The sequence below is a fragment of the Myotis davidii genome, unplaced genomic scaffold, assembly GCF_000327345.1.
Source record: "Myotis davidii unplaced genomic scaffold, ASM32734v1 scaffold125, whole genome shotgun sequence".
Classification (NCBI taxonomy): domain Eukaryota; kingdom Metazoa; phylum Chordata; class Mammalia; order Chiroptera; family Vespertilionidae; genus Myotis; species Myotis davidii.
The window spans coordinates 5,195,026-5,220,692 of NW_006299390.1; the positions used below are offsets into that span (position 1 = coordinate 5,195,026).

At 37.6% G+C, this 25,667-nt stretch overlaps 1 protein-coding gene across 3 annotated transcripts in view; it reads right to left on the reverse strand.

Annotated features, from left to right (window-relative positions):
• MAGI2 (membrane associated guanylate kinase, WW and PDZ domain containing 2) overlaps positions 1-25,667 on the reverse strand; it is a 1,072,297-nt gene that overhangs the window by 174,899 nt on the left and 871,731 nt on the right. For all 3 annotated transcript variants that reach the window (XM_015571231.1, XM_015571230.1, XM_015571232.1), the window contains one exon: positions 8,091-8,148. In XM_015571231.1, the coding sequence (XP_015426717.1) occupies positions 8,091-8,148 (58 nt within the window). The remainder of the gene's footprint in view (positions 1-8,090; positions 8,149-25,667) is intronic.

Below are 25,667 nucleotides of genomic sequence, written 5' to 3' on the forward strand. Positions count from 1 at the left end.
CCTCTCACAATCTGGGACCCCTCGGGGGATGTTGGAGAGCCGGTTTTGGCCTCATCCTGCAGGTATAAAAGTCTAATATGCAAATCGACCAAACCACGGAACAACTGGTTGCTATGATGTGCACTGACCACCAGGGGCAGACGCTCAACACAGGAGCTGCCGCTGGTGATCAGTGTATTTCCACAGCGGGGGCGCTGCTCAGCCAGTAGCCGGGCTCACTAGATGCAGCAGCGGTGGTGGGAGCCTTTCCTGCCTCTGTGGCAGCGCTAAGGATGTCTGACTGATGGTTTAGGCCTGCTTCCCAGTGGGCCTAAGCCATCAGTCAGACATCCCTTGAGGGCTCCCAGACTGTGAGAGGGCGCAGGCCAGGCTGAGGGACAGCTCCCCCCCTCCCCGCCGAGTGCACAAATTTTGTGCACTGGGCTTCTAGTGTAGTATAAAGAGCATGTGTGTGGAGCCAGGAGAGCTGTCACTTATGAAGCCTGACTACTTATTTGCAAGGAATGATGCCACAAACTGAAATTGGCCTGGGTTAGCTATAAGGGAGGTAAAATGTAAATCTAATGAATCAGCAAGAAAGAGCTAATTGTCATTCAGTTAGAGATAAGAGCACCTATACTATTTTGACATGATCCTTTTGTTCAACTGTGAAGTTAACTGAGTTGTGCTTGTTTAATCGATATGAGAAAATACTTTGTAAAGTATAAACATGTTATCTATATATATATATAAACCCAGTGACCAAACGACAGAATGACTGGAATGAATGGGATGATCAGAATGACCGGTCGCTATGATGCACACTGCAGTGGCCAACTGACCTGATCTGGGCCCTGATAGGCGCCCCTGCAACCTCATGTGGCCCCTCCCCCAGCCAGCCCTAACCCCAATTGATGGGGGGACCAGCCAGTCCCCCCACCCTGATTGGGGGTGGGGCCAGCCGACCAACTGCCCATGGCCACTCCCTGCTGGCCAGCTAACCTCCTGGGGTCCCTCCCCCCCAATAGGCCTCAATTGCCAGCCAGGCCGAGGGACCCCACCCATGCACGAATTTGTGCACCAGGCCTCTAGTATTAATATAAGAACATAGCTACTCTAATGAAAGGTCCTTCTTAGCTATATCTGGCTTTAGACAGCTTCATCCTTACTCACTGGCCATGATTGTCAATTGGGATGAGGGATGGGAAAGCACAGTGCAAGTGAAATAGTGCCTCGAATATTACAATTCCTGCTACTATCATCACAAATCCCCCGGTGCATTAGATGATACATAGGATAGATAATTATGACAAAAATAACTTCCTTAGGAATTACCCTGAAACCTCCCCTCTGTGGTAGACACAGAGACAACACCCTCTCCAGTCCTTGCTTTATCTCTTGCATTGGGCTTATGCAATTATCACTAAATCTAAAGAAACATTATTCTTTATTCAATATGGTACACTCTGAACATGACAGTACAGTAAAAAAATGTTTCCTACAAGTCAACTTTGTTTCTTAGAATTGTTCATTTGGTGGGGGTTGCTGTAATCATGAAAGAACTCGAAAAGCAGTAATGCCACAAGGAAAGGTCTTATCGATGTCACTGGGACAAAGAAGAAAAAATAACTGGCATTTATTGGAGCACTAACTATATACCCGAGTAAAGTGCTAAACACCACCTGTGGAATGAGACTGTCTAGGTCCAAATTCTACCTCCATCATTTAGAACTGGTAAAAATTTCCATACCTCAGTTTCCTTATCTATAAAATGGTGATAATAATACAAACTTCATAGGTTTTAATGTGAGGGTTAAATGAGCTAGTATATGTTAAGCATTTAGAATACTACTTGGCACATAATATCCCTTACCTCTCATCTTCCTTCTCCTTCTCAGTAACCTGTCTGCTCTGAATCTCACAGCTGGGAAGCTGTGGGGCTGACATACAATGAAACTGCAGCCCATACTCTTGGACACTAAGTGATAATAACTGATACGACCAAATGCTGTTTACAGAATTTAGAGCTCACTTTAGCACAGAAAGTCATTGAGCAACTTCACCAAAAATGCCACTTCAGTTTAGCATCTTCTATTACATAAACTTGTGGGGAGGAAATTGGTGCAGGGGAGAAATTCTTTGTTAAATAACCTATATATAAAAGCCTAATATGCAAATTGTCCCTTTGGGAGTTTGACCGGGAGAGCGGAGGTTCAATCACTCACTATGACATGTGCTGACCACCAGGAGGTGGCACGGAATATGGCGGGCAACCAGCAGCGGTGGCAGGGCTCTGAGGGAGCGAGGGAAGGAGGAGGCAGGGAGGCGGGGAGGCCTAGGGACACTACCCATGCACGAATCTTGTGCACCAAGCCTCTAGTTGTTTAAACAGCATCAAAAAAAGTTTGCTAGTCTTTGAAGATTGAAAGGAAAAACTAAAAATTTGAAAAATTAACTCTCAGTATAGAAAAAACTCTCTAAGAACAACTGAAAAATTAAAAGGCTATCCTTTTCTGTTTATTTCTAAGTGGAAATGTTTTACAGTTGTGACTTAAAAAATTATAAAGTTAAGAAAGTTTTTTCTTGGGAAAATTTAGAAAATCTCTCAAAGGCATGAGGAAGAGAAACATTCTTAAGACATGATATTGAGTTAAAATCCTCTCTAACCACTTTCCAACTTGCTACCTCATGACGAATACTTACTATTAATCATGAAGTGGATATGATTTTCTTTTTACATTTAATGCTACATTGAAGATAGTTTGCAGTGTTTTTCAGACTTGCTGGAATTGCACACAAATAGCGTTGTATAGTAGCAGATGTGTGACATCACACGAAAAACCTGTAAAACTTTTACATGAAAACCACATCTGCCAGTCACCACGATCGTTTTAACTGTGGTGACACAGTTTGCCTCTCCGTCTGTGCCAGAGGAGGCAGCATTGCATGAAAGCTGTTCCAGGAAATTGTATCTTCGGGACCAGCTAGTTAAGCAAATTGTGTAGCTGCCGTTGAAACCCAAATGTACCCAGCAGACATAATTTCACAAAAGGGGAGGGGAAACCACTTTTGTACAAAAGTCACAGCTGTTCAACGCTACATTTTGCAGGGTTTTTTTTTTTTCCCCATTAAAACATTTTCCCTTTCTGTATGAGCAATGACAGTTACATTTCTGGTTAGCAACTGAGGACATTTTAAGATGTTGCTAAGTGCTGTACTATCATGGGTTTGGTGTCTGTCAGGAAAAATTGGGCTAACGTCTCTTTGCTGGTACATGGAGTAGAAACTTGGTCCGTCTGCTCTGTCTGTAAATGAAATAAGAGAAGATGTAAATGAAATAGATGAGTAGGGCCCACTGTTCTCTAACATACAGAGCTGTGTGGATGCTGCTACTGATCCAAATGAGTGTTGATATTCTTATGTTAAGGTCCACATGATGGCCTCCACCTTGTTCAAATCTTGCAAATCTTGCTCCCAGTGGCCAAGCTGTCCAGAGCCCTCGGAAGTAGTGGGCAGCGGAGCACACGGCTCAGAATGCTTGGGTCAGAAGCTGGTCTCACAGGCTGTGCACAGCACGACTGCCCATTGCAGGACATCCCGCTGAGACACGTATTCGATGGGAGCCAGAGAGGAGACTTTCCCCAGTGACCCCTCATTCTCCTCCAGTAATGAGCCTGAGGCTTGTTTGCACCATGATGGATTATGAACACTAAATTTGTGGGAGACATTTTGAGCGGAGGTTGGAATCTGGGCTCTACAGTCAGACTGCCCGGGTGCAAACTAGGACCATTCCTCTCTGTACTGTGTGATACTGGGTGAGTTCCTTAACTTCTTCAGCCAGTTTGCTCAATGTACACTTAGGACAATTTACCTCCCCATCACTAGAGAAAGGATGATAAATAACTGTGGTAAAGATACTTGAGCACCAGCCCAGTTCCTGGCACATTCTTGGTATACAGTAAATGTTAACTATTTTGGTGCTATGATGAAGAGGATAACTTTTCTGACTTTTAAATATATTAAACCTGCAACTCTAACATTGACTTTGCCCAGGACAGAATTATGGCTCAGGAAGGTAAAGTCAGTAATAGTGGTTGAAAGCTATTCAATCTAGGTTTTTCAGTTTCAAGTTGTATAAACACTTTCCTGCTATTGATTGCTGGAATTCCTATCTGCCAGGCTGTGGCTGACAGGAAAATAAGTGTCCATGTAACTGCGCCGGAGGCACAGACAGATTTCAACCTGACGTGCCCTGCCGGTGACAAAGAGCCCACTCTGCAACTTCTGCTCCTAGCTGTCAGTCCATTGAAGAGAGTGACCTCAAAGCTGGACTTCTAATGTCCTCGCACAGGCTTTTTTGTCACTGGGTGGGAGGTGAAATGTTTTTCATATTTTGTAAGTAGCACATTCAATTGCATAAATGGGGGTATAATTAAACATCAAAAATGATAGTTCTGCAGAGAATCCACCATCCATCATCAACAGTATTAGGGAATCAACATTTTCTTGATTATAGGTTTGTCATAAAGACAACCTTGGCTTATAAACATTATAACTAAATATATATTTTTTTAAATCCTCACTTGAGGATATTTTTCCATTGATTTTTAGAAAGAGCAGAAGGCAGAGGGAGAGACAGGGAGAAACACCGATATGAGAGAGACACATAGATTGGTTGCCTCCTGCACATACCCGAGCAGGAGTACCCTTGACCGGAATCAAACCCAGGACCCTTCAGTCCGAGGTCTGATGCTCTATCCACTGAGCCAAACTAGCCAGGGCTAACATTAACTAATTATTAAAGTTGTGAATGAAAATGTATGGTTATTTAAGATACTGAATTTAATGTTATCACTTCAATTGTAAACTGTCTTAATCTAGGCATATTATATTTTATATTGATAATATTTACACTATAAACTTGATACAGCAACTTAAACTAGACAGTTACTGTTTTTTTTTCTCTTTATAAGGTAACTATAAGAAATTAGACTTTTTCCAACAAAAATATTCTATGGACCAAAAGGGATAACTACAATATTCACATATCTATTCATGTAGATTTCACAAACAAAACTATTATTCAGAACCACTATACCTTGTGAAAATAACTGTCTTAAAGATGAGATTCACATTTTTTGAACAAGTAAGACAAGCCATGTAGACTGGCATAGTCCAATTCAAATGGACAAAGTATCTTTTTTAAAAAATATATTTTATTGATTTTTAACAGAGAGGAAGGGAGAGAGATAGAGAGTTAGAAACATCGATCAGCTGCCTCCTACACATCTCCTACTGGGGATGTGCCCGCAACTCAGGTACATGCCCTTGACCGGAATCGAACCTGGGACCTTTCAGTCTGCAGGCCGACGCTCTATCCACTGAGCCAAACCGGTTTCGGCAATGGACAAAGTATCTTTGTTGTGGTGTAAAATATCTCTCATTTCAAGTAACATTATATAAAGTAAATTGAAGTATTTCAAATATTCTGATTAATTTTTTCCAAAAGATGTCTTTAAGAAATAGTGGGGTATAACTCTAATTAAAATTACCTTTACATTTGCATGAATGATTGATCTCAAGTTTCTGCTTGGCCTGATAATGCTCACACTGGTATTGATAGTAATAGAACTGGATGCAATTTGAGGGACATTAAACTATTAGACTCACCTGTATGATGATCTCAGCTATTATTTGGAATCTGAAACTGTTAAATGCCAGTCTGACCTAACATAGGACATGGCTGATTAAAATAGAAATAATTTCTTAATTATGGTGGTGATACCCAAAAGATGAAGTGGAGAAATGTAGAGAGAGATATGATTTAAGCAAAAACAAACTAAAGGATAACCATTTGAAGTATAATGATAATGAGGACAATTTTCTTTTAGAGTTATGGTCGATGTCCAATTCAATAATTAACTACAAACCAGCAGCATATCTTTGCTTGAAGAACACACACCTCAATGATCAAGAAAGTAGGAAGCCTTGTTTTCTGATATATGGATGTCTCACTTCTATGACAGATAATTAGAGCAGAGAAGAGAGGTTTGAGTTAAATATTGTTTCCTACTTTGGATGGCAGCTCAAAAGGAGTTGAGGAAGACATGGAAAAACGGAAGAATTAGAATAAGGCAAGGGTCAGAAAACTATGCTCTGCAGGTCAAATTCAGCCAGCTGATTGGTTTTATAAATAAAGTTTTACTAACACATAGCTATGCCCATTAATTTAAATGACATCTATGGTTGCTTTCAGGTTACAATGGTTGAATTGAGTAATTGTGACAGAGACCATATGCCCCCCTCCTCCTCTCTCTCCCCCAAATATTTGCATTCTGGCTTTTTATGGAGTTTGCCAATATCTTGATTAAGGAAAATGTTCTTATTCTCTGAATTTTGCAAGGAAGTGTATTGAAGATGAGATCTGGCATGTCAGCTACCTCAGTTCCCTTTCCTCATGTGAAACTGCGTTGGATTTCAGGTGGAATAAGCGTTGGCACAGTACAGTCCGCTTCAGTGAAGTGAGACAAGCCAGCATTTAGTGGAAACATTTAATGCTGGTAAATGCACCCAGAAACTGCAGATACATTATTATTAAAATATTTGTATACTGTAATTGGTTAGCAATGTAGTGGGACTTAGGGGTTTTAAACACTTTAAAAGTGATTTCCCTTTATTTTTGCAATTAAAGATAGCTCCTTGTATTTAATCTTACTTTTTTCATCTATTGAGCGTCCACGTGATATTAGATACTATGTTAGAAGGTGTGGCAAAATGAGGTAATAAATTCTCTTTGACTGAAAATGACTGATTGTGGTATCAAAATTGGGACTTTTCCAAATGAAAATGGTGGGTCAAAGTATTCAAGATCAGTGTTGGTAAGGAAGATGCTCAAGGGCAGGGAGAACATGGGTCTTATTCATCTATACATCCCTAGCACACGGAAGGGTTTGATGCCTATTAAAAACCCAGTAACTGTTTGAATATTGTTACAAAAACAATTTAGCAATAATGCAGTCAATTTATAACCTTTGCCCGGCCGGCATGGCTCAGTGGTTGAGCATCGGCTTATGAATTAGGAGGTCACAGTTCAATTCCCAGTACTGGGCTTGATCCCCAGGGTGGGGCATGTAGGGGGCAGCTGATCAATGATTCTCTCATCATTGATGTTTCTATCTCTTTTTCCCTTTCTCTTCCTCTCAGAAATCAATAAAAAAATTTATAACCCTTGACAATCTAGATTATTATTTTAAAACAGAATGTGATTGGAGAAAACAGAGTTTGATCTTGATAAATAATGTGAATGTCTTTTGTTTTCCAACCTTTGCACTTCTTGGAAAGTATACATCTCATAAGAAAAATGTAAACTTTGTTGTTTACCCAAATAACATAAACAACATTACACAATATATAATAGAAATGTTTTCTATCAGAAAAGGGGATTCTGGAAAAGTAAGTCACATATTTAACTTTTGAAAATTATGAATATTACTTGATTTCTCCCCCCCCCCAAAAAAAAATATGTATGCAGTCTAATCCTAAATAGGGGCTTTATTTTGAATAAAAGGATTCATAGAGGGGATAACTCATATTATGCCAGAATACATTAAGGCAATGCAGCCTCCAATAATATAGAAATCCAATCTACAGAAAGAATACTATTGATTTGAAATGGGATTTTAAAAGTGAACAAACATCTAAAGTTTATTTTTTCCTTTGAATGGAAAATATGGCTGCTTCATTTAATAGTCTTTGAAATCTGGTTTAATAGAACATCTCTTCTACACCTCCGGTCAGCTCCCAACATTTTGATTGCAAAATGAAAGGCATTTACTTTGATATCTTTAATTATCACTCATTTAGAGGACAAGATGAAACACACTTTTCCAATTGGTGTTTTAAAATCTTGAGTCAAAGAAAAAGAATGACAAATTAGCCAGCTGGAAGAGGCAAGAAATAGCTAGCTAGTGCTGCTAGGTTCTTTGTGGATACTTCAAAGTAAGATGAAAGGGAAATAAAGGGACTGTTAGCCACACATGCTTCATAAATGAAATACTAACACAATTTCACGACACATTAATAACAAGTTAATATCATACTTGGAGACTTACTCAACATAATAAGTGCCATATATGGGATCATCGATTTTTTCCCAGCCATATGGAAGCTCTGAAAAATAAAAAGTTATTTCTTTTAGTAAATAAGTAACATACATCACCATTTCTAATAAAAAGTAATATAATTTAACTGTTCGTGAATTGCAGAAATAATCTACCAAAGTGGAATAAAGCATTCAGAGTCAGCACCAAATTTCAGACACATATTTTAGGAACCATTAGAAGCACTGACTTGAAAATTGGCAGTTAAAACACAGAGTTCTCTTCTCTGCAGATGTACTGCTGCGTCTAGCTGTTTATCCCACGCCAAGCAGTAGGATGGCACGTCCTCAAGCTATCACCACTAAGGCAATACAGAAGGCACACTGCTTTCCTGGAAGGGCATACGGCTTTCTTATTTATGTGTATTGTTAAAAGGATAGTTTCAGAATAAAGATCATATTTTGAAAATATATTTCTGAAGATAGCAAATATTTTTTTCTGGTGAATGTAACACAGACATTATAAATTCTCAATCGATATCCCACTAGTCAAGATGGTTAGCTTGCTGTTCTCTCCACATGGGTCAGATTTTGAGTACTGCCAATACTCTTTTGGGCATATTTTCATAAAGTCTAAAATTCTACACACATTTTCCTTGGCAATGTGGTTCATATTTCCAATTCTCCATGGGTAATTTTAATTCACATATATTTAAAATAGCAACAATGCCCTAAATGCTACTATAGGAAAAAGCAGGCTCTTTGAAAACCAGGCTTTGCTTCATGACACACGGAGCCTTTTTGCTTATTAATATGTAATACATATTGACTGCGAAGTAGAGTTATAAAAAAACTAGAATCACTTGCAATCCCTCCATCCAGGATAATCATCATTAATATTTTGATGAATATTCTTTATACATGCAAATACTATTTTTAAGAAAGTAAATCCTAGAGTACATATTATTTTTATAGCCTACTTCTATTTAACAAACTATCAAGGGCATCTCTCAACATAAATAAATGTTACTTAACAACATCACTTTTAAAGTGGCAGTCTCGTAGTCTGTGGTATGACCAGTCTTCGTAATCCAGCAGCGTTTTATTATTGAACAATGGGACTGTCCAGTCTTTACCTATTACATATCATCTGTGTTGGATTTATTAAAACTTCAATCTGTCATCACTTTCCTGGTAATTTAGCAATGACAAATTCCCAGAGATAGGATTTGGGATTAAAGGGCATGTATTCTTTCATGGCTTTTGATATACAGCCAGATTACTACCTTCACACTCACAAAAGAGAACCAATTTATCATCTCACTGAGTGACTTTGTTTCTCTGTGCCATCAAATTAAACACAGGTACGTAATTCCCCATCCAAAACTTTTAGGGACAGAGATAGGTTTTGAAATTCAGTATTTCTCCAATTTTAGAAAGTTAACATGATGCAAATGATTTCTAATTTATAGCACTCCAAGCAGCGTCTGGAAGCACTTTATAATCAAAACATGAGTATGTGTACAGCCAAAATTACATGATTTACACTAGGAGGCATAAATGACTACTTCATATCAGTTTGCACTGGTTTGCTGCCATTGTGTCCAGATTAGGTTCTGTTTTGCTGCCAAATAAGTTTAAAAAAAGCAGTTTTTTGTGCTTTTGAATTCTAGATATGCAGATAAAGAATTATGTGTCATTATTTTGAAAATCAATCAAATCATTTTTTTAAATGGCAACTCATAGCTGTTTTAAATTACCTTTCTTGGATTTCTAGTTAGTTTGAACATTTTTCATTTGTCCATCTTTGGACAATTATTTTTTTCTTTTCTGCATTTCTCATTAATTTTTATTAATTCATAAGAACTCTTTACTTATTAAGGATAGTAATTCTTTACCACATAGATTGCACATATGTTAAAAGTTTGTTTAAGTTTTAATTTTTCTGAACATTTCTTTTAACATATAGAAGTCTGGTAAGTTTTCATTGTTTTTCTCGATGGTTTCTATCATTAGAACTTAGCTTAAATACTGAAGAAATTTTTCTAGTGTTTCTTTTTTTTTAAGTCTAGATTATAACTTTGTTTAATAATTCTTAGGTTAGATATATCTTAATAAAATCAAAACAAGAGTTGTGGAGTAGCTTATGAAACTTTTCTTTTGAAACGATAATGAGAGCAAACTTTTGCTGGGTATTTATTATGGTTCAGGTACTGATGAGTTTCCATGTATTAAATCATTTTACCCTAACAACAGCTCAGAATTTAAAATGCCTGTACTCTGGTTCCAGCAATTTTACCCAACTTAGATATCAATTTAGACACTGTGTTTAACACAGCATAAATAACACTTAATTAAGATTAAGTAGAATAATTTTCCAGATCGTTTTCACTAAATCCTTCAAGTTACTGGAGAGTCTGGCTATGAAAATGAAGAATCCATTTGACAAATACTTATTGGGTGCCATTTACAAGCAGTGAAGTGCCTTTTACTTAAGTAAAAGAATGTATAGAACACAGCAATCAATATTATGGATATTTGTTATTAATATGGATGAATATACAGATATTTAAATAAGTTTAATGTAATTTCATGAATACAATACAAAATATCATATCCAATATAGAATAAAAGCCTAATATGGTTAATTTTATGGATACTAGTCTTACTTCTTAATGGCATTGTTACATGGAAGCATTTAATAGTCCAATTTTTAAAATTATCTTTTATAATATCAACTATTTCTTCATGTATTCCTTATCTTTGGCTCTTCCTTGAGTAGATTACTAATTGTAAGCATTGCATTCTGGAAGTACAGATTTCATTGTTTCTTTTTCTTTGTAGATTTATAGCACCAAAGGTTCTGCCAACGTGTACTTATCCTTTCCTCTTGCCATCATGAAGTATTCATCAGAATTTGGAGAGAATGTATTTTCTTTTTTAATATATCAATATATTGTGTTTGTTTGCCTGCTTGTTTCATATTTCCAAAATGAACTGTTAATTTGTGCCTCCCCAAATTATATGTTATAAACACTTGTACTTTAAAGTAAACTATTAGTGGTCCTTAACTTAAATTTTGAGACAAAATGATACACTATAACTCCACTCATCTGTTCCAAAGGGCTGCCATTTATTTCATTTTAAATATTTGCAAGGGATTGATAGATGAATGTTACAAGAAACCAGTAACACATACATACATTACTTCATTTGTAAATGTGGTAGAATGGGTATAAAAATCTATAGCCAATATTTTAATAGCTGTGTGTATTTATTATACACTAGACGTCTGGTGCACGAAATTCGTGCATGGGAGGTACCCCTCAACCTGGCCTGCACCCTCTCCAATCTGGGACCCCTCGGGGGATGTCTGACTGCCAGTTTAAGCCCAATCCCATAGAGATCGGGCCTAAACCAGCAGTCAAACATCCCTTTCGCAATCCAGGACCTCTGGCTCCTAACCGCTAACCTGCCTGCCAGCCTGATCCCCCTAACCACTCAAATATTTACGTTACAATCCATAACAGTAGCAACATTACATTTATGAAATAGCAACGAAAATAATTTTATGGTTGGGTCACAACATGAGGAACTGTATTTAAAGGGCCAGAAGATTGAGAACCACTGCAACTGCTCTCCCTTGCCGGCCTGATCACCTTAACTGCTCTCCCCTGCCAGCCTGATCGCCCTAACTGCTCTTCCCTGCTGGCCTGATCGCCCCTAACCACCCTCACGTGCTGGCCTGATCGCCCCTAACCACCCTCCCCTGCCAGCCTGATCGCCCTAACTGCTCTCCTCTGCCAGCCTGATCGCCCCTAACCGCCCTCCCCTGCCAGCCTGACCACCCCAACAGCCTCTTCCTTGGCCCCCGTCACCGTGGCTTTGTCCAGAAGGAAGACCAGACGATGGAAAATGCCTGGTCTATCCAGTCTAATTAGCATACTACCCTTTTATTAGTATAGATGCGTGTGCATTTATATGTATGTATATTCATATATATGAACATGTATGTGTGTATATATACGTGTTCACCTGCATGTGCATGCGCAAGGGTGTTTGTGTGTATTCCCTTTAATGACATTTTTCCTGAGCAGCAAAGAAAGGTCTAGGCTAGAATGGTAATTAAAAAAACATATTTTTTTTTCACTCATAAAAAGACAAGTCAGAAAATAAACTTTTAAAGATTATAAACTGGAATATATGTATACTTAGATAATGAAAATTTGAGAATAATCTTTCACTGTGAAAAGTGAGCTATTTGGACTTGGAGTTAAGTTTCAAAAATCAATTGCTTCTTTTCAAAATAAAGCTAATAAATGGAAAAGAAATTTCCAGTTTTTGACTATTTGCTTAATCAGACAAGCATGTAGTTTGGAGCTCTTAGGTCCTGGGTTACTTAGAACACTTTATTTAACAATACCTGACAAATTTACAGATGATTAAGGTCACACTGATGAAAGAATAACATATACTATGCAAAGGGAAAAATAAACACTTGAGATCAGCAAGGTTAATGCTGCATTAAGAACTGTTTAATTGAGATTGTTTTCAGGCCATGGGAACCATGGAGCAAATTCAATGATTAGGTATTCCTACAGTGATCCCTTCTGCAGAAGTCAGTGTAACCGTCTAGATTAATTTGTAAGACTGCAATAGAATCAAAAGATTCAGTAGGCATTCTGTTCAGCCAGGATTCTGCCACAGCTACGATGGTATATTTTGCACTTAGTTTCTCTTTCAAAATTTTATTTATTTGTTTGTTTGTTAGGTTCACTTTCATTACAGGAAATAGAGACTCCTTTATGCTAACTCACACAAACAAAACCAAACAGTTTTTAGGCTGCAACTGGAAAACTTGTAGAATACAAGGTCAGTATTTCTTATGGAAATAGGACCCAAATAAAGCTGTAAGGAACCTGGGATGCACTAACTCAGGATATTTCAGAAAGTCCCTTCTGTCTGCCCTACTTTGTCTTTTAAACTATGTCCTTTATCTCTGTGTCTGTGTTTCTTTCTCTTTTACTAGCTGGCTACCTCTGTTGCTCAACTTGAATATGTCCTGCAGTGTCTACCCTAAACTTGACTCTATGTTGCTTTTTGAAAAAATATGTTTTTAGAGAGAAGAAGGGAGAGGGAGAATGAAGACAGAGACAGAAACATTGAGGTGAGAGCAGAACATCGATTGGCTGCCTCCTGCATGCCCCCTACTAAGGACTGAGGAATCAACCAGCGACCTCTTGGTTCTTGGCTTGCCACTCAACCACTGAGTCACACCGGCCGGGCTCTAGGTTACTTTTTATCTCAAGCGCAGCTTCTATTGCCTGAGCTCTCAGTTTACCAATTCTGTATTCCAACCCACAAAGAATTCACTAATTCAGTTCATTTTCTTCAAAATAGACCCACGTGGTTGGCCAGATCAATGCATGGCTGCCTTCAAGTTAAGAACACAACCACAGAATAATCGTTTATGTGTGTGGGTTGGGCCCTTAGGCAGATACAGAGCCACATCTGTGGCAATCTATAAATTAACCGGTCAGTACTCTTCAAAAGTGTCAAGGTCATGAAACAGAAAGACTGCGGTACTGTCATACTGTGGAGGAGCCTGGAGACAGGGAGCCTAAATGCACTGTAGGATTCTGGGTTGGGTCTTGGACCAGAAATGGGACACTAGTGACACAATTAGCAAAATTCAAATAAGATCTGTACATTAGTTCACAGTCTATATGAATATTAAGTTCTTGGTTTCAATAATTATATTATAAATGATGTTAACATTAGGGGAAGCTAAGCAAAAGGTATGTGAAAATACTTTGCACTGTTCTTGCAATTTTCTTAAAATCTAAAATAATTTCAAAATAAAAACACTGATACTTATAACACTGAATTCATTAGGATAGTGTTAAATTCTTAAACAAAGTGAGAATGCAGAATTTTTGTATTTATATTCTTCTACATTATGTTGATTTTTTTTCTATAGACTTTTCCAAGATAGTGACTTTCAATTTTATTATTTTACCATTTTTTTTCATGTTGTCTATCTTTCTGCTGGAAAAACTAGGAGAATACCACATTCACATTTAAAAGTTACTGCATCTTGAAACCTAGAAAAGACAGATTTAATAATATGAGTGCAAATACTGAAGCCAGGCTTTGTTCCTTTTCTGGGAGGCAGTGTCTGTGCAGGCCATAGCATGGGTTATGTTAATTCACATAAGGTTCTGTCTAGGCCATCCTGGTGGGCAGTTTACAATTCTCCTCAAAGCCAGGAAAGCAGACCAATTTTGGAAGCATACAAAGTACTAATTATTGGAGAGGAACAGGGACCAGAAGGGAAGACCATTTCCTTTAACTCTATATTATTTTATTTGGACTACATTTAATTTTTAATTGAGGCTCTTGCTATTTTTTATTATAACAGAACCTAAGAAACATACAATTTTCCCTAGGTCAAATGATATAATGCATAGTACACAATATGGTAATAGCTAATACTAATTTAAATGTTTTCCTCCAATCTTTATTGGTTTTTTGATATATATGTATTTATATATGTATATAACACAAATTGAAAAATAGAACTAAATTTTCCTGAAAACGTTATACAATTTTTACTCCCAAGTAGTTCTCCTACATAAAGATAAAGTTGAGAGTATGTATCCTTCCAGACATTTTTCTGTGTATTAGGACTCAAACTGGTCCCTCTTTATCAGATAATTTTTTTTTTCATTCAGTCAGGAAAATAAACAAAACAGTAAACTGTGAAACCTAAGATTAAAAATAGAAAATGTTGTTCATTTATGTTCTTTGTATGACATGAAAGAGTACAAACTCTTTTGATTTTGTGGAAATACAGGTTGTGAGGTCTTCTCTCATGGGCATATAGGAACTTTACTATTTCTATAGGGGAAAGAACTAGCTGAGCTGTATTTTACTGTACTGACATTCAATTCATATTATCATGCGGATTCACCTCAGGTTTTTATTACCACAGTATTATACTGCATTTTTAAATTATTGACCATGATTCCACCGGCTTGTCCTTAATAATAAAAAAAATACAATTGCAGAAACAATTCCAAATAGATGTATTCCTTAATGCATCTGACCAAACTTGAGTAGAAAATGTACAAGATTATCTGACAGATATTGGTCCACAAAGAAATGTTTTGGGCATTCAAGGGCCATTTTCTACTTGGGGAAAAGCTGTCAAACATAGATGTGAACTTTTGAAATGCTAACGTAAACATGACAGAGTAATCTACTTGAGATGGTGACAGGAGGTGGTGGTAGGAAGGCACAGCACAAAGAAGATGTTGTCTGCTGAGGAGTTAGAGAGTCATCCCTGGTTTGTGTTCTCAAGATGTATTAGAAGGTCAAGAGACGATGAACCGAGAAGATCTTCGTTTTCGTTTTTAATATTCCTAGAGCTCTGGTTTAAAGAAAGAATTGGAAAGCAACCATAGGCTTAGGATTTCAAAATATACCGCTCCAGTTTATCTTAACTTTTAAAAAAAATATATTTTTATTGATTTCAGAGAGGAAGGTAGAGGGCGAGAGAGATAGAAACATCAATGATGAGAGAGATTCGTAGATTGTCTGCCTCCTGCATGTACCCCACTGGGGATCAAGACTACAACCCGGACATATACCCTTGACCCAAATCGCACCATGGACCCTTTAGTCCACAGGCCAACGCTCTATTCACTGAGCCCAACCAGCTAGGGCTATCTTCACTTTTGTGAGTTTACATGAATACATCCATTGATCTGTCCATTTATTATTATTATCCACTTAAATTTATTTATTGAAACATACTGAGCTTCTATATTGTAAAGGCTGACATTTAAGTGTTAACCTCTCCACTAACCCTGAAAAACCCTAACAAAAACCACCCAGAACCCATGCCTACAACATAATTAGGGGAAAGAAAATACCATAAACTTCAAACATTATATATAAGGAGAAAAATAAATGCCCCAATCCAGCAGCACCAACCATCCAGGGGCCCATTCTGGATCAGAAATGGTGGTGTGTATGCAGGAAAGAAAAAAGGGGACCAGGCTCCTGGGGTGGAAAAACACAAAATCACCCTCAGGAAGATAAATTCCCATCCGGAGTGGAGAAAATGTTGATAATAGACCTAATTGATCAGGACACAACTACAATTGAGGAATTGGGGGGGGGAAAAAGGTTTGGAAGTGAGCAGAATAAGAGGTGGAATCTTGGGAAGGCACTACTTAATAAGAAGACAAAGATGATGATGATGGAGAAATGGCCCTTGGAAATTTGAAAATTTGGTTATGACAGGAAAGAAGCATAGCAGAAACAAAAGAGAATCTTAAGATTATAAGACATATCAACTACTCCATGTGTAAAAAAAAAAAAAAAGATGTCATCCATTAAAAAAATCAGTAATTCACAAGAGAAACAGAAGAGGGTGCTCATGGACCAAGGATATGGTATTCCACCAAAATCCTTTATTTTTGCTCCTATGAAACTGTTATTGCTGGTCTAGGATTTCCCCCCCCCCCCCAAATTAATAGAAAACAGCAGACAATATTCATGCAATATTACTATCAGAAATCAGAATTAAGAATCAAAATAATACAACTAATGAAAATTTGTTGTCTTTCCTCACAATAAACACAAAATACAAATGAGGAAATTGTAATGAATTCTGAAGAAAATTTGAAAAAATCACTTATAAGTATAAAAGAACATTTTGAATAAGAAATTTAAAAGTTCTGAATAGAAATGGGCAAAAAACAGAGAGTTAAGGAGAGTTGGGGAAAAAAAAGAATCTTTGCAATTAAAACTAAATTACAAAGTACTCAAGAGAGGATAGATTAACTTAGAAATAAAATAAGGACTATTGAGGCAAGACATAGTAATAGACATTAGAACAAAATGAAATGTAAAAAGAATCAGAAAAACATTAATATAGAAGATAGACAAAGATAATACAGTAGATGTATAATTGGAATACACAAAGAAGAAAAAAATATAACTACTACTTGAAACTATAATAAAAAAAATTTCAGAAATAACTAATTCTGTTTGCTGAAAGGGTTTTCCACATGCCTGGAACATTATCTCAGAACAGTGAATTTCAAGATATATGCCCGTTAGCCATTAGACTTAAAAGCAAAAAAACAAAAAACTGGCTGGAAGATAAGTTTCTTCCAATGGAAGAAACACACCAAGTTGATATTATTACAGTAGGCAGTTAGTTATTAATAAAAGGAAGAGAGCAAATGAAATCAGGCTGATTAAGTAAGAAGAGGCAGCTTTACAGTCACCCTGGGAGACTGCCCCATTAATGGGGGAGGGGAGAAAATGGCATAGGGGGAAATCCTTTTACTAAGCCCACCTTCCACACAAGAGAAGCTAAATGATGAGGCATGTGCAATAGAAGCCAAAATATTCCATAAAAGAGAAGGAGACTACGCTGATAAATTTTTTGGAAAAGACCAGATAGTATAAGGGCACGAAATCCTGGAAAATCCATGAAAGGGATTAGATAGTTTGAAAGAAAGTCTGTCCCTTCTGGAACCCGAGGAAATAGAATTAAAGCTTAACAAAAGCCCATCTCCAGAGGGGCAGCCACATGGTCTGGGCACCAGAGCCTTGGCAGAAGACACACAGATGAGGAAATGAAGCGCAGAGAAGTTAAATAACTTGCCCAAGGTCACACAGCCAAGAATTTTAATTGCCTGATGAAAGCAGAGACTGAGCTGGGCTACTGGAGGAGTCGGGCGTGATGGCCCTGCAGCTCTGGGTCCCGATCCTCCTGAGCACACGTGTGGGCATGAGATCCTGGTACTAGATTTCTTTAGCAGTGAGACGGTGAAGCAGCTGGGATGAGGCATCAGGCATGGGACCTGGAGGCAGATTGGCAACATCAACCATTTTCTGCTGCTGGGCCCATCAGGGAAGTTCCTCATGGATTGCGGCAGCCTTTTCAGGGGCATCTGTGCCCTGCATACCATTTCTTCTCTCTTGTCTTACTTTTGCTTTCTTTTCTCCTAAATTCTAAGGGTCCCCACATGACTTGTGACCAGGGGAGCAGTGGGCTTTAAGGACTCTCCTTTGGCTGCTGTAAGTCTCCTTTTCCTTTTTTGGGTCTAGGCAGCCCAGTCTAAGCTTACTCCCAGTGCTGTGATCTGGCCTCCTCTATAGTAAGCCCTTCCTTTGTTTTCATGTCAATAAATCCTGCCACTACCGCTCCAATCCTCCCTTGCAAGTGTCCCTGCATTTTCCCCCCATGACACCAGAGGAAACGATTTCCTCTGGTATCAGTTTCACATCTCAGGAGCAACATACGCACTTGACAACAGTGAAGCAGTATTTTAAATAATTTCAAATAAAGATTGAGCCATGGATTTTATACCCAGCCAATTTGTCCTTCAAGTATCAACACACACACACACACACACACTCACCGCCAACCCCCGTCCCCCCAGGTTTATATTATGCAAGCACTCAGGAATACAGTATCCAAGGATACTTCCTGAGGTATCTACTTAATGAAACCAACCTTAATTCAAAAGCTGACTGGAGGAAAGGACTAATAGTATCATTTAACACATTTAATTTTAGATCCAAGTGTAGAGCAAAGGTGGAAACAAAGGTTGGAATAATATGAAAATAATATATGTTTCAATGCTGCTGAAATAATGCAATTATAAAAAGAGGAGAAAAAAGAGAATAACCAATGATTTCATTAACTGTTGCTAAGGTCTGTGGTCAGCAAACTGTGGCTCGCAAGCCACATGCAGCTCTTTGGCCCCTTGAGTGTGGCTCTTCCTAAGCCTTAGGAGTACCCTAATTAAGGTAATAACAATGTACCTACCTATATAGTTTAAGTTTAAAAAATTTGGCTCTCAAAAGAAATATCAATCGTTGTACTATTGATATTTGGCTCTGTTGACTAATGAGTTTGCTGACCACTGACTTAGGTAATAGGTGGGCATCACAGCATATCATTTAAAACTAATACCTGAATAAGGACCTTAAAAAAGGTATCAGGATAGCCCTAGTTGGTTTGACTCAGTGGATAAAGCATTGGCCTGTAGACTGAAGGGTCCCAGGTTTTATTCCAGTCAAGGGCACATGCCTGGGTTGCAGGCTCAATCCCAGGGCGTGCAGGAGGCAGCCAATTAATGATTCTCTCTCATCATTGATGTTTCTATCTCTCCCCTCTTCCTTCCTCTCTGAAATCAATAAAAACATATGTATTTTTAAAAAGGGGTCAGTATAATGGCAATCATTAGAACACAAATAAAAACTATTCTAAATACCAAAAACAAACAAACAAATCCCAAAGAAAACAGATTACAGAGAGAAAGAAACAGGCAATATAATAGGATATGCTTAATAAACATAACATATAACACTATGACAGAGTTAAAACAAAACATAAAAATGAATGCTTAAGATTTTCTAATTAGCTCATGAAAAAACCCAACCCCATGCTGTGAAGAAGAGACATATTTTAGCAAAGTGACTCAGAAAAGCCAAATGGTTAGGCAAAGTTTTACATGACATTAAAAAAAGAAGTAAATAGGGATTACAGTCCTGTTATTAACTGCAGAATTCAGTTCAAATGCATTAACCAGGCAAAAAATACTACTTTTTAACAATAAAGATCACAAAATATAACATCAATATCTGTACATTAAATAATACAAACCACCTTTATAAAATAGAAACTACAGGAGTTGCAAGGAAGAATAGAAATACACTAATAACAGATATTTAAGACTGCTCTTAGTCTAAGATAGGTCAAGTTGACAAAATTACAGATATAGAACTAAATATAGCATAATTAATTAGACAAATCTTTTGGTTTTCCCCACTACCCCCTTCTCTTTTTTGAGTTTCACACTCCAATAATAGAGAATATACTAATATATTCCTCAGAAGTACTAATACACATGGAACAATCTCCAAAATTATCTACATATTAGATTACAACAAAGTCTCAGTAAATTCCACAAAGCAGAAATAATACAAACAATAATATCTGACCATAATGCAATAAAATTTAGACATTCATAACAAAGTAATCATCAAAGGAACTTGCATCTAGAAATTAAAAACTCTAACAACTATTGCATCAAAGAAGAAATGTAAATTGAAGTATTTCTAAAAGTAATGAATGAAAACACTAAGTAGCAAAATCTATAAGATACTATACACACACACACACACACACACACACACACACACACACGTAAGAACAGCAATATTGAAAGTGAATTCCCAATTCAAAAAGGTGGAAAGGCCCCCCTGGCCATTGGCTCAGTTGGTTGTGCATCCTCCTGTGCACCAGGAGGTTGGCTATTTGATTCTTGGTCAGGAGGGGCACATGCCTGGGTTTCTGGCTCAATCCCCAGTGGGGGACATGCAGGAGGCAGCCAGTCTATGTTGTACCTTCATCAATGTTTTTCTCTCTCACCAATAAAACCATGTGAAAAAAAAAGGTGGAAAGGGAACAACAAAGGAATCCCTCTAGAAACGCACACATAAGAAATACTAACAATAAAAACACAAATCCGTATGATAGAAAATAGAAAAATAACTTCAATCAAAATGGTATTTCTTTTAAAAAATTAGCAAAATAAATCTAATTTAAGATTTAAAAGAGACAAGCTACATATAACGAAGTAAGGAATAACAAAACAGATGCAATCATAAAAAATACTTTGTACAAACCTATGTTAGCAAAATTAAAAATCTAAATGAAATAGATAATTTCTTAGGAAAATATAACATGAAAATTGGTGTCAGTGGAGATAGAATGGTTAAATAGACAGGTTTTTAGTCAATTTACCACAGTAAACTCCAAATGGAAAAGGAACAAATGAAACAATGAATCCTACAGATAAATCCCTTTATGAACTAGGTATGAGGAAAGGCATTTATTTTATGACTCAAACTTGACAAATGTGACTATTTAAAAGCAAAAAAAGAATCCTTGGATAGTTCAAAACACCATAATGTTAAAAGGTAAATGACAAACTCAGAGAAAATATTTATTACATACCAATAATAAAGGTTGACTCTCCTCCAAAGAAAACTTTTTAAAAGTGGGGGGAAAAAACAATAGAGGACTAAAAATGTAATAGAAAAATATGCAAAAGCCAAGAATAGAAAGTTCACAAAAAGTATACACACATATCCTTTAAACATGAAAAATTCCCAACTTCCTTTATCATAAGAGAAATGTACATTGAGATATATTGCCTCATCTATCAGATTGGCAAAAATTCAAAATCTTGCCAACAAGCTTTTTGGCAAGGTTGTGGTAAAGCTGGCCCCTCATACAAGGCTGGTGGATGGGTAACATTATACAGCTCATACTGAGGGGAGTTTGGCAATAACTAACACAAACGGACATACTTTTTCCTTTGATCCAACAATCTATCCTCTGGGAAGTTTCTGTAAAGTTTCATCTTCAACAATAGAAAAGGCAAATGCACAGGTCATTCCTTGTGGTATTATTTTCATAGAAAACCATGGAAGCAGCCTATCAAACTAGAGATGATTGGTTACATGGGCATGTTATGTGCCAATGGTGATCGCTAAATAGATGCTAAACTTATCAAGAAAATCTCTAAGGTATATAATGATTTGTGGGCTATACTGCTAAACAAAGCACTCACATGCTTATTTTTGAAGAAAGAAAGAAAAAGAAAGAAAGAAAGAAAATGGAAGGAAGGAAGGAAGGGAGGGAGGGAGGGAGGAAGGAAAAAGAGGCACACAAGGACAGCCAGAAACTCAAGGAATTGCTTAACTATAAGAGGCAGGCGTGAACAGTAAAGGACTGAAAGCTAAATTGCTCATAATGAAAGGAATGCTAGGGACGAAACAGGCAGGTTTAGGGAGATAAAGAGGGTCCATGGGAGAGGAATGCATAGATGGGGGCTTGGAGAGGCCAAAATGCATATCTTATTTGTGCAGAGGATAAAGGAATGTTGCAAGATAAGGGGAGAGAAAAAGGGGAGCACCATGTGGGCTTTGAGCTTTGAAACTGATACTATATAACAGAGTGACCAATGAGGAAAGCACAGGGGTCCTAAATTAAGAAAAGGTCCAATTAGAAAGGGTCAGGTTCAGACAAAGAACTGCAGCATATATAAAGGGGAGACGAAGGGACACAAGCCTTTTTTTAAGATTGATTTTCCCATTAGGAGACAGAGAGAGCAGGCTTTTCCCATTTGGGGGCCCCTCCCCAGGGGGTCTCCTTTGGGGGCACTCCTGCCCAGATGGAGTTTGTATCTGCTTCCAATAAACTTCTACCTTTTTTTTTTAATTATTATTAAAGAAGCCTTTTTGTCTGTGAGTTTATTCTTCAGGGCAAGAACACATGGAAGAAGCTTACACCCTGAATCCCACATTTCAATAATATGCTATTTTATATTGAAATTATATTTTAATTATTGATTCAAAATGAATATTGATAAAACTGGAAGCTTTACAAATTGTTTAGTCACCCTTTTCCAGGGAGTCTAGGTGAAGACCTGGATAGGTTATGAGAAATAAATCACATTTTTGCCTTAATTCTCCATTTTGCCTTATCAATGAGATTTTAAAGAGTTAGGAGAAACGGAGGGAAATGGCCACATTTTGCCATGGTTTGGGTGGTGGTTGTGATTGCTGTTTTCTTCTTATGTCCCTAAAGTGATTGGCTAATGGGTTCTTGATGAGATCTGGATAGATTAGAAAGTGAAATTTGCAATTCTTCACTGATGACATTACTTCATGTCTCATAATGTAGTATCATTCATGAGTCCGTTTTTCATTCAAGAAATATTGACTGCTCATCTACTCTGAGGGAGGCAGTGAGGGTACAGGGATAAGTCTCAACATCCATGGAGCTGATGGTTCCAGACAGACCCAACCTTTAAACAGAAAGTTTCACCAATTTAATTCATTATTATTTATGATATATGCTACAAGGAGAAATACATGTATATTTTACTCTACCTAAACCTTAAGGTAATTTTTGAAGAGCCTGGAATTGCAGGCTATTACATTTCATGGATATAATTAATTATGATTGATTTAAATAATCCTAATACAATAAGCCAGCAACACATTTGTCAATTGAGTATTTTAGGGTGAATTCACACAATGGATGTCATTTTTTCTAGCAGAGCAGTCCTTTTAAATTTGATTAATTGGATGTATACGAGGAAACCATACTGTTTAAAATCTCAGGGGACAACTAAATATTGAACATCAATACAGTAAGGGCTTGGAAAATGAAATTTAATATTTAGCTTTGTTTAGTATAATAGAAGAGCTGAATTCTACTTAGGAATATGCCCTAATTTCACTTTCTAATTAATATGGAGCCTCAGAGCATTGTTTAATTAAAATGCCACTCAGACCAGTGAAATGGATCAGACTGAGCAGGAACCTAGGGCTGTGAACGAAAGTGTGCAGAGATGAGCCAACTGTCCGTGATGGTGCTGTTGGAAGCATCTGCCGCAACACCGGTGCAGAAGCCTCGTGGCAGCTCTACATGCCATTAGGTGCTAGCATCCATTTCTGCTTTTGCTATGAAAAACGTGCATCCTAAGAGACTTGCATGCTTGTAGATAAGCTGGACATTTGGAAAATCGGGGTGACATGAGTTGCCATAAAGTCCTACTTTATCTGGTCTACAGAGCTCTGTGTTTTTCAGTCAGAACAAAGACGTAATTCATATGCATTTTTGAAAAGGACACTTAAAAAGGGAAATATCAATAAAATAGGAATTGTCAACATAATTTGGGGAGAGAAAGGACGAGAGGATAGCTTCCAGAATGACCATCTGTGTTGTGGAATGTTTTTAAACATGAACAGAATAGACAAGCTGACCAGGCTTTCAGTTCAGTTTTAGACTCGTTGTAGGTGGAGAAGATGAATAATTCTCAGCAGGACTTATCACAGATAGGTTAGAGCAGCGGTTCTCAATCTGTGGGTCATGACCCCTTGGGAGGTCGAACGACCCTTTCACAGGGGTCGCCTAAGACTATCGGAAAACACATTTATAATTACATATTGTTTTTGTGATTAATCACTATGCTTTAATTATGTTCAATTTGTAACAATGAAAATACATCCTGCATATCAGATATTTACATTACAATTCATAACAGTAGCAAAATTACAGTTATGAAGTAGCAACGAAAATAATTTTACGGTTGAGGGTCACCACAACATGAGGAACTGTATTAAAGTGTCATGGCATTAGGAAGGTTGAGAACCACTGGATTAGAGTGTCAAAGGTAAGGAAGGCTGGGAAAGCTTTTCTCATGGCATGAAAGGAGAAGGTAGACTAGCCAGAGTGTCACTCTAACAATGAGGTGTCTATTCCCTATTTGGTATTATTCCATGGGCACTACTGCTACCTATTAAACGGTAATGACAGAAATGCCCAAATACAGACATTAAGTCATATTAACATAATCCATTTTATGTGTTAAGATTGCCCAAATGTTCTTTATCACAATAATTTCCTGTCCAGATTATTTTAGCTAGATCCCTAAGTAGAGATATTGGAACCACAGTCTTCCCCATTTTGGCAATGCAGTGCAATGAGTGGTGCTGAAAGGGCCTGAGCATCTCGGAATCTGAAGAATGTGAATGGTATAAATGTTACAGAAGTACCTCCAGTTACTTTATAATTAATCTTGCATCATCATAGTATCAGCCAGCATCAAAAAGCAACCAAGTGCCTATTAATACACACTGTACTGACATCTGCCTTATATTAGCGTCCACCTCAAATGTGAAATTTTGCTCAGAGCGAAATGGTAGAATTTTAGTACAAATCCTGAGTTTTCAGACCCACAAACACAAAAGAGGGCAGGATATTGTTTCCAATGATCTGGTCACTGTGATTTGTACGAATCTTTGCCTATTCAGCTCGGTCCCATCTCTGTCCCTCAGACAGAAGGACTGGATTAGATGTCAGGAATAGGGAACTGAAATCTCTACCTAATAAAATATAAAACCCTCTTTGATAAAATTATAAATTATGGTAATGAGGTATGATGCAGTAATGCAAAAACTTAGGGATTTGGATCTAACAGCATGTACTGTTTTACTGCTTTGCTTCATGGTAGACGGAAACAAAGAAACATATACACAAAAATCTGAGGGTGAGATTCCCTAATGGTATTTGTATTAGATAAATCTGTAAGATAAAAACAGAAAAGTCCTGGAATAAAAAACATGATGCCCACTGTGTCTGAAAGGTGTCCGGATGCCTAAAACATTGCAAGAATTCTTGGAGAGCACGTCACCCCAGTGAAAAGTATTGCCTGCCTGAAGCTGGCAGAGTCCCTCTCGGCTTGGGAGGCCTGGCATGGAAAGAGTCAGCCAATCCCACAGAGCAGCCCTGCAGGTTGCCTTCCATGCCAGGCTTTCAGGAAGCATTAAGGGCCCACGTGGAGCTGGGATGTGTCCCAGTGATAACAACTGGACTGAGAGTAAATCATATGAGCAGTGACAGTGATAAGATGCAGGACTCAGCAACTCTGCAAGACTCTTCATGTATACATTCAAATTAGTCGACACCAGTGGTATTGTA